Raw genomic sequence first — 10,397 nt, 5'->3', positions numbered from 1 at the left:
GATTTCTGGTTGTGGTCCTTGTTCTGAGACTCTCCTGTCTCAGTGTTGGGTAAACATTGCTACCTAATTGTTCCCTGATATGTCGATAAAGAAGCTGAGCAGCTAATGACTCAGCAGGGGAGAGTATAGTCTAGACTTCCTGCCAGACAAGGCAGGAGGAGAGAGAAAAAGGAAGTGGGGTGCAGCCATAAGGAGAGGTCCAGGAGACATCGTAGAAAATAGCTGGAGAAGAAAAGGCCATAAAATGCAAGTATCTTGGGAATTTTGGCTGGAAGACAGCCAGATTAGCTTGGAGGGTTAAAATAGGTTAATGCTGCTCAGTTGTTGGGCCTTGAACTTGTTAAATCAATATAATAGTCCAGTATCAATTATTTGGTATTAGCTAGGTTAAGAGAAAAACTGCAATACAATTTAAAAATAACCACTAGCGTTTTGTCATACCAAGTGTAGCAAAAACTTACATAGAATGTAAACTTGGACAAAAACAGGTACTCCCTGGGTACAGAGCAGTTTCTAAGTTCTGTCCATTAAGGAAAAAAAATAAAACAAAACCCAGTTACTTAGCAACCACAGTTTCTAAGGCAGGAACTGACACCTCCTGGATTAAACCTTCCTAGAGCAGCAAGGTCCACAGTAGCTGCAGAAAACCAAAAACAAACAAACAAACAAACAAAACACAGTGAGGCAAAGCAGAGGCCTCTTTTAAGAGTCCCCTGCTGAATGAAAAAACAACAACAAAAACCAAAAAACCCAACCGAACAAAAAAATCCCCTCCCAAACCCAACCCAAACCAAAGAAACAAACAAAAGAAAACCTGGCTCTTCAACACATTTAAGGTTCTCAGAGCCAGATACAATTTCCTAGCCAAGGGAGGAGGCTATGCTGGCCTGAGGAGCAAACACTTATGAATCCAGCAACTTCCCAGAGTGAGGGTGTGGTCAGGAACCATGAGGGAGGCAGAAACACCTTTCCCTGTGGGAAAAATAAAGACATGGTGTAGTTACTCAAACTCTGGAAACAGGAGCCAGGCACAGACTGAGAGAGAACAAGAAGAAATTCGAAACAACAAAACTTCTGACTAGGTTAAAAAATATTTAAAACTATATTTTAATGTTAAAAGAGGAAGGAGACTGAGTATGAACATTTAATAAATAAAAATAACTTAAAATTGACAAATTTAAAGAAAACAGACACATAAAAGTGAAAGGCACAATAACATTTTTTTTTCCTTTGGATTTTATGTAATGCTCTTCTAAATTGTTCAAAGATAGGAACAAAAGAGAAAGACATAATTGAGATGGACACATTAACAATCATGAGTAGCACCATGGTGGTCACCCTTATCTTGGTCATCATAATGGTTTTCTGTGCCTTACTTTAAAAAGGCCTGAGAAGAAAAGCTAGAGAAAAATTATAATTAAAAATTAGGAAGAAAAAGAGAAATATGAGAAATAGAGACAAAAACTAGGAGAAAAGTTAGCAAAAATTATAAATACTAAGATAATAGAGATATGGAAGCAAACATTAGAAGGAAAGGTAAAACATTGTAAATAAATATGAATAAAATGCTAAAATAATAGAGTTATAAGAATAAAAATATGAAAAATCAAGACAGGCTTCGGAGAAAAAAATAGAAAAAAAAATTAAAAGGTGTTAAGAAAGAGACAGAAAAAATTAAGCCAGAGCCTAATGCACCACCATTTTATGAGATTCAACAAAGTCATCCAGAGATTGTTAGCTTGTCTGGTTAGTGTATAGCAAATACCAGCAGGTGCCAAAATTCTGCAAGGCTATGAACAATGTGGGTGGCAAACCGTAGATGTGCTGTATCTGAAAAAAAAAAAATGTTTAAACAGTGTAACAAAGTATGGAATGCATTCACCATTCATGGAACAAATACTAAATTTGTGGGCTGTTCAAAATAAGTAATTCCCCAAGACTGGAAAGCTATGACAAGAGCAATATAAGAACCTGGTCCCCAGTTACAGTGTCACTCATGGTAGAGAGAAGATAGCACAGAAAAATAGGGCCAAAGGCATTAGTCTCACTCGAGATCACCTAATAGATGAAGGTCCATATGCTGAGGTACAGATGCAAATCATATACGATGAGGAAACTTTGGCATTATGTTGCACAGCAGCAGTAATGATTGAAACAAAGTTGAAGAAGCAGAAAAAGATCTGAACTGTTTACTCCAATTACGCAAGGTCCAAAAGAAACAATCACTGATTTTAATGAGATTGACTTCAGCTGTTGATAAAAGTGTATCAGATCCAGTAGCTAGGAAAGCACTAATTGAGTCTTTAGCTTTCAAAAATGCCAATGCCGAATGCAAAAATGTGATAAGGTCATTAAACACAAAATTAGCATCAGTAGGTGACCAGATTAGAAATATGGTTGACATTGGATGTCATTCATATGATGTAAATTTAATAGAAGTGATCTCTAAAGATTTTTAGAAAATTCAAACTCTCAAATGTCTTAATTATGCCGTACAAGATAATTTCATAAAATTTATAAAGAGGACCTAATTACTTCTGAAAGTGGGCCTATGCTTTCTGGAATATGCAAAAAATATGGCAAAGGCTGACACTAGGCCAATCAATGTAGATCAACAAAAGACAAAAGGAATACCTTGTCAAAAAATGCCCGGGGTGGGGGTGGGGGAATGGGGTGCCTCTTGCAGGCCTCAATACCAAATTCAAATCAGCTGTTTCAGGGTAACAATGCAGATACTCATCCAAAAAACAATTAAACAACATTGCTCTGAAGCTAGACTTAAAAACCCAGATATCCAGGTCAGAGCAAGTTTTATAGATAAAACAAAAATCCCAGAAGGAGCCAATAAACATATTTTGGCAAATTTCTATAGCTGGTCAGAGGCCAAAACTAAAGGTGTTTATAAAAAATATTGAAATAGAAGGAATGCTAGACACCGAGGCAGATGTTCCTATAACGTCACCAACATTTTCCCCATCCAGATGGCCTCTTCAGGAGGTAAGATATTCAATTTCAAGGAGTTGGGACTTTATCCCGGGTGAAACAAAGTAGGAAATGACTTAAATGTATAGGGCTAGAAGGTCTAATAGGAAGACAAAGGCCATGTGTGGCTAATATAGCCATGGATTTATGGGGAAGGTATTTGCAACAGTAGGAAACATGGATTAACATTCCTTCAATTTTGGATTCAAACTATAAAATAGAAGATGCTCCTGATAAAGAAGTTTAAAAAATGTTCTCAAAGACACTTACAGACTTTCCAGGCAGTTCATAAACAGGATACAGCAGAGACAGACTCTTCAACTTTACCTGGGGGAGTCACCGCTGATAAAACACCAGTGGCCTTATGATTGAGGTGGTTGACTGAACAACCTGTTTAGACTGAGCAATGGTCTTTGACAAACAAGGAATTTTAAGCACTAGACAGTTAGTCCAAGAGCAATTGGAGATTCAACATATAGAAGAACCCACCAGCCCTCGGAATTCTCCTGTACTTGTCATCAAATAGAAATCTGGCAAATGTAGGATGTTGACAGATCTAAGACCAATTAATACAATTTTTTCACCCAATGGGTTCTTTACAATCTGGAATCCCATTGCCTTCCTTGTTACATAAGGAATGGCTTATCATAACGATTAATTTAAACAATTGCTTTTTCACATTTCATTAACAAGAATAAGATAGAGAAAGATTTGCTTTCACAGCGCCCACATTTAAGTACTGTATGCCAACTAAAATGTACCATTGGATACTCTTGTCACAAGGAATATTGAGTAGTCCGACCTATGTCGATATTTTGTACAACAGCCACTAGGAATAATTTGTAAGCAATTTCCTCAATCTATAATTAACATTATATGGATGATATCTTACTGGCTGATACACATACAAATACCTTAGAAAAATGTTTGATAAAATAAAAACGTTTTGTCTTATTGGGGATTACAAATTGCTCTTGAAAAAATACAACAAGGAGATTCTATTAACTATCAAGAATATAAGATATATTTACAAAAATTTTGACCACGAAGGTACAAATCAGGAGAGATGAATTAATAACTTTTAATGATTTTCAAAAAGTGTCGGGAGACCTTAAATAAGCCCTACAATTGGATTAAGCATGAAGTATCTAATTAATTTATTTCAAACATTACAAACTTAAAATGTCCAAGAAAACTATCACCTGAGCCTAAAAAGGAATTGACTCAGGTAGAAAAGAAATTTGAAGATGCACATATAAATCATCCTGATCCAAAGATGGCCTGTATTTTAGTTATCTTGTCTTCTACTCATTTTCCCAAAGGAATTCTTTTTCTTTCTTTTTTTTTTTTTTCGAGACAGGGTTTCTCTGTGTAGCCTTGGCTGTCCTGGACTCACTTTGTAGACCAGGCTGGCCTCAAACTCACAGCGATCCACCTGCCTCTACCTCCCCGAGTGCTGGGATTAAAGGCGAAGAAATTCTTATGCAGAGAAACGATCACATCTTAGAAGAGATATTAAAAACTTATATAGAAAATGTTTCAGAATTGATTCTGAAAGGAAAAATGAGAGTTCATCAATTAGCAAGAATAGACCCAGCAGAAATTATGGTACCTTTTACTAATGCTGAAATTGCCTCACTATGGACAAAGAATAAACATTGGCAAAGGGCTTCCAGTAATTTTTGGGGGGCAAGATTAACAAAAAATATCCCCAAAGCAAATGACTTCCAGTTTATTAAAAGCACTAGTTGGGTTCTCCCTTATATAGTAAAAGGAGCCACAATTTCTAGAGCCCTTACATTTTATACTGATGAAATGGATCAAGAAAGTTAGGAAATATGATAAGCTGGGGAAGGGTGTTTGTATTTGTTTATACAGGAAAAGTAAAACTGTGGATTTCATCCAAACTGATAAAAATCAGAATTGACAGGGGGCAACCTCCTGAAGATCTTGGCTGAAGACAGAAGGAAAGAAATCAAGAAGACCAACCAAGACAGGTAATGTAACTGCCGAACTTTGTACATGGGAATAGCTCTGAGACTGGTGGAGACATAAAAAAATGTCTCCAGCCAGGACTTCAACTATGCATGGCCAATAAATCTTTGGCTACAAAATCCTCAGTGCTTATCACACCACAGATAAAAATTCATATTACAGTTTGGTTATGTAGTCCAAAATAACTTATAAAGAAATACAAATGCCTTACGTGGTTGAACAAACAACAGAGAATGATCTTTAACTGAACTGGTTTCACTGCACATTCCATACATATATTAAGGCAGAAATGTATAATAACTTTGAAAGTTTAAATGTTTGCAGAGCAAGAGGACCAGACACACACACACACACACACACACACACACACACACACACACACACACACTAGTAGGCCAAGTGATTCTACTTCATAGATAGCCTCAATAACTGTTTCCTCAAAAATCTGCATCTGGGCCAATTTCAAAATGGCTACCTAGATCGAACAACATCACAGACTATACCAGTCAAGACTTTAGTTAAACCCTGGACTTCCTCAGCTTGCAAAGACTGGATAGCAAATGTTGTATATAGCTTTCTTAATGCTTGCCAATACTCCAAATTTCTTGGGGCCCTCAGAAAGAAAAGGACACTCAAAACCAGCAGAAAGCAATTTTTTGGAGAACTACACCCCATTCCTTAGAGATGGGGTGAATGGTTTTGGTCATTCTTTGTGTGACAGATGTTTCATGTCATTTTAAGGAGGTTGTCTAAGGGAATGATAAGCAAAGGGGTATACTATTGAGCCTACTTGTAGACCAAAGACCATTAATAAGCCAAAACTCTTATATTGGTACAGGTATTTGTATGTTAATAAAGATTTAAGATTACATTTTGCTACAACATGGTTAGGCATTGTACCTGTGTAATTCCTTAAAGTGTAATGCTAAACTCTAGTCCTTTAGAAATCTGGTATTATGAACTGTTCAGGATAATTAAAAATGCAAAGCCAGGAGTGGTGGTGCATGCCTTTAAACTTGGGAGGCAGAGGCAGGCATCTCTGTGAGTTCAAGGCCAGCCTAGCCTACAAGGAGAGTTCCATGAAAGCCAGAGCTACTACACAGAGAAACCCTTTCTCAGAAAACAAATTGAAAAAGAAATGCAAATTACTAGTCAGGCAATCAAACTCAGGGTCATGTTGGATACTTGTTTAATTACAAAAATAAATTTCCTAGCTTGAACAGGTAATAAATAGCTAGAAACAAACAATTCAGATTAGATAGATCGATAGACAGACAGACAGACAGACAGTCTTAAAAAAATCTCAGAGATCAGGCCTAGAGAGATGACTCAGGGGTTAGGAGCACTTGTTCTTGCAAAGAACCTGGGGTCAATTCCCAGCACCACATCATGGCTGACAATTCTCCCTAAACCCACTTCCAAGGGCCCAAAAAAAGCACAAATACGTGCATGCAAGCAAACATTTATACATATAAAGTAAAATAAGTAAATCTAAAAAGGCTCCTCAGAGATCTACAGAATCTGGCTGGGATAACAGCCTAAAGGAAGGCTCCCTTTGGTACATGGAAGATTTCAGTCATGGCTGGCCACATATCCTTCCATTTTTCTTCTTCATTTTGTCTTACACCAAGTTCTTTAAGGATCAGCCTCAATCCTAATTCCATCTATTCTAGTCTTGCCTCCTATCTTTCCACTTGGAAATGCGCCATAAGTCCTCTGCAGTAAACAATCAGATAGGAAGGCAAAGAGGGACACGCCCCAAGCAGTGCTGTGATACCGCCAGTCTCTGTGTCACAGGAGAAGAATCTGGAATAACTGCAAACCTACAGGCTTAGGTCACTGAGGTGAGGACGTTCTCGGAAATTTTTCTCTGGGACTTTCTCCCCCCAGATTGCTTTTTCCCCAAGCTCTGACCCAGGAGTAAGGTGTTTTACTTATTCCTCATTGTTGGTCCACAGAGACCAGGAGCTAAGCAGGACAATTACTGTCTGCCTGTCTTTAATGAGATGCTCTGGGACTCTAGCCTAGTGGGAAGGAAGCTTCAGTAAACAGCTGCCCGAGCCCCCAGACCTCTCTGATGCTCACAGGACTAGGATGAAGTCCATGCACTTCTTCACTTGCTGAGAACCCTCCTGGGACTCTGACCCTTTCCCATCCTTAGACTAAAGGCACCGTTGCCGGGCACCTCCAAGTTAGGTACAGTACATGGGGCAGGTACAGCACTGACCTGTCAGGTATTGTAATCACAGCACAGATGCCAGTTTCTTTACCAAAACTCATGGCAAAGAGCAGATGGCAATGCTTTGTGAGCACATGATGCATAGTTTGAGTTAAACAAACAGTAACTATCTATTTCTCATTACGTTTTTTTGAAAGTTCATGTCACTTTGTGTGTGTGTGTGTGTGTGTGTGTGTGTGAGAGAGAGAGAGAGAGAGAGAGAGAGAGAGAGAGAGAGAGAGAGAGAGAGAGAGAGAGAGAGAGAGAGATGTGGATTCCGGGGGGTTTGGGCTCAGGTCTTCAGGCTTGGCATAAGAGTCTTTACATGTTGTGCCATCTCTCTGGCCCCTGCTTTTTTTTTTTTTTTCCTATGAGCTGCTAAGGACTGAAAATAAGGCAGGAACAGTCAGCAGAGATGTCTGTGATTTCAGGAAGAGGCCGTGTTGCATTAAGACAATGTTTGTATTATTGTGTGTGGGCAAACACATGCCAACACGGATATGTGGAGGACAAGGACTCTGTGAAGCTGGCTCTCCTTCCCCCTTTATAAGTGTTTGGAGTCAGACACACGTTGTCGGGTTTGTTCAGTAAACACAATTACCCGACTGCAACATGTTGCAGTTCACCCATACGTGTTTTATGTTGTACTCAATGAGGCACTAGGGGGAATTTGGTGGGACCAGAAGCATGTAGGACTGAAAGTTGGAAGGTGAGAGTTTGAGCCCCGTGGGTAGATCCTGACTCAACAAATCGAACGCAGGCTTTTAAAAAAAGTATATACTTTTGTTCTTTGGGATTTTGTTGTTGTTGTTTTGTTTTGTTTTATTTGGTTTGGTCTGGCTTTTTGAAACAAGGTTTCTCTGTGTGGCCTTGGTTGTCCTGGACTCACTTTGTACACCAAGCTGGTCTCAAATTCATAGAGGTCCACCTGCCTCTGACTCTTTGAACCACTGTTTTCAGCTTACTTTGTTTTTTAATTAAAGAAAAAAAAACTTTATGTCTATGAGTGTTTTAGCTGAATGTATGTATACTGACTGATGCAGTGCCCATGGAGGCCAGAAGAGGACAATGGGAAAGGGCTGTACACTATTGCTATTTTACGTGGGTGCTGGATGTTGAACCTGCTCCCTCTGGGAGATTAGCTGGGCATTTTAATTGTTGAAACATCTCCAAAGCCCTAATGCAAGTTTTTGCTTGATTGTTTGTTTTTTATAACATGGCAACTGTCTGTAATACTATTTGTTGCATTCAAACCCCTTAGTTCCTAGCTTTCTGCGTCTCTTCTTTGTAGCTGGGCTCGGACTCATGAGAGGCAGCAACCAGACCAGCATCTCCGAGTTCTTCCTCCTGGGCCTCTCCAGGCAGCCCCAGCAGCAGCAGCTCCTCTTCCTGATCTTCCTCATCATGTACCTGGCCACCGTCCTGGGGAACCTGCTCATCATCCTGGCCATCAGTACAGACTCCCGCCTGCACAGCCCCATGTACTTCTTCCTCAGCAACCTGTCCTTCGTGGATGTCTGCTTCTCCTCCACCACCGTCCCCAAGGTACTGGCCGACCACGTCCTTGGGAGTCAGGCCATTTCCGTCTCTGAATGTCTTATGCAAATTTATTTTCTCTGTGTCTTTGCTGTCATGGACAATTTCCTGCTGGCTGTGATGGCCTATGACCGGTATGTGGCCATATGCCACCCCTTACACTACACAACAAAGATGACCCAGCAGCTCTGTGTCCTGATGGTGGCTGGGTCGTGGGTCACTGCCAGCCTGAACGCTCTGCTGCACACCCTGCTCATGGCGCGACTCTCATTCTGTGGGGACAACATCATTCCCCAATTCTTCTGTGAAATAACTCCCCTGCTGAAGCTGTCCTGCTCGGACACGCACCTCAATGAGCTGATGATTCTTTATGTTGCAGGGCTGATAATGATAGCCCCATTTGTCTGCATCCTCGTGTCTTATATGCTAATTGCTTGTGCTGTCCTGAGAGTCTCATCCGCGAGGGGAAGATGGAAAGCCTTCTCCACGTGCGGCTCCCACCTGGCCATGGTCTGCCTCTTCTATGGCACCATCATATCCCTGTATTTCAGTCCCTCATCCTCTCACTCAGCTGCGAGGAACACAGCATCTGCCGTGATGTACACAGTGGTGACCCCCATGCTGAACCCTTTCATCTATAGCCTGAGGAACAGGGACCTGAAAGGGGCTTTAAGGAAAGTGCTCACCAGGGCGTTTTTGTCTACTCAGTAAGTCGAAAAACAAAATCATGAAAAGAAGTAATTTCCCAGAACGTCATTTTTATTTTATTGTGTGAAAGTCAGCATGTTTGTTTTTGTTAGGAACTCATCTTCTATTTCTCTTGGGAAAATAAAAATCTAGGTTACAGACTAAAGATGTGACCAGTGGAAAGAGTTGAAGATGCAGCTCAGTTGTAGGATGCTTACCTAGCATGTACAGGGGCCAGGCTTAATCCAGACTTGCGTCAAAATATATAGAATTCTTTTTTAAAGATTTAAAATGGGTGCGTGCCTGTGTGCATACACATGTGTTTGCATCTCTCTCTCTCTCTCTCTCTCTCTCTCTCTCTCTCTCTCTCTTTCTCTCTTTCTCTGTTTACCTCATGTATGTGGGTGTCCAAAGAGACCAGAAGAGGATTCTCTGGAGCTGGAATTACAGGTGCCTGTGTATCATCCAGTGTGGGTCCTGGACACCACATTTGGGTCCTCTGGAAGAACAGCAGTGGCTGAGGAGCTCATCTCCTCTCCCACCCCCACCCTGCACCTTCCTGCTGGAAGCCCAGTCTCTCCTCTGCTTACCTCCTCCCATCCATGGTCGTTGTTTTGCAGTACAATAGCCCAGCAGGACTCTCTAGCCCTTGTCCTTAATTCCTGGCCCAAAATGGCTCTTCACAGATGTTTATCTCAGTGGGGAATCAGTGGGGTCAAACCACCCAAGATTACTTTCACCTTGGACCCAGTCTAAGGCAACATCACATTCCTTCCACACATCTCCCTTTCTATTAAAAAAAAATAGATAAATAAAAAATAGGCAAAAATAAGAACCACATACATAAATATACATATATACAGGATCATCAGGTATCAAGTACATAACCCAGTCCATTCAGACTATGTGCAAGGTGTACAAAGTACACAGTGCTCTGCCTGCATGTGCACCATCAGGCCAGAAGAGTTGTATGGGAGAA

At 40.5% G+C, this 10,397-nt stretch overlaps 1 protein-coding gene across 3 annotated transcripts; it reads left to right on the top strand.

Annotated features, from left to right (window-relative positions):
* The first annotated feature begins 6,301 nt into the window (after positions 1–6,301).
* Positions 6,302–10,046, top strand: LOC127208169 (olfactory receptor 1361-like). 3 transcript variants are annotated; one of them, XM_051167552.1, is made up of 2 exons: positions 6,302–6,312; positions 8,512–9,442. In XM_051167552.1, exons 1-2 carry the CDS (start codon positions 6,302–6,304, stop codon positions 9,440–9,442), a joined length of 942 nt encoding a protein of 313 aa, XP_051023509.1. The 3 variants fall into 3 exon arrangements, with proteins under 3 accessions (XP_051023509.1, XP_051023511.1, XP_051023510.1); XM_051167553.1 differs by lacking the exon at positions 6,302–6,312 and adding an exon at positions 10,016–10,046 and having other exon boundaries at positions 8,501–9,411; XM_051167554.1 differs by lacking the exon at positions 6,302–6,312 and having other exon boundaries at positions 8,498–9,442.
* Positions 10,047–10,397: the final 351 nt, after the last annotated feature.

This window comes from Acomys russatus, chromosome 25 (genome assembly GCF_903995435.1).
Source record: "Acomys russatus chromosome 25, mAcoRus1.1, whole genome shotgun sequence".
Classification (NCBI taxonomy): Eukaryota; Metazoa; Chordata; class Mammalia; order Rodentia; family Muridae; genus Acomys; species Acomys russatus.
Note: the sequence above shows the minus strand (reverse complement) of the source record. Positions and strands in the feature narration are given on the sequence as shown.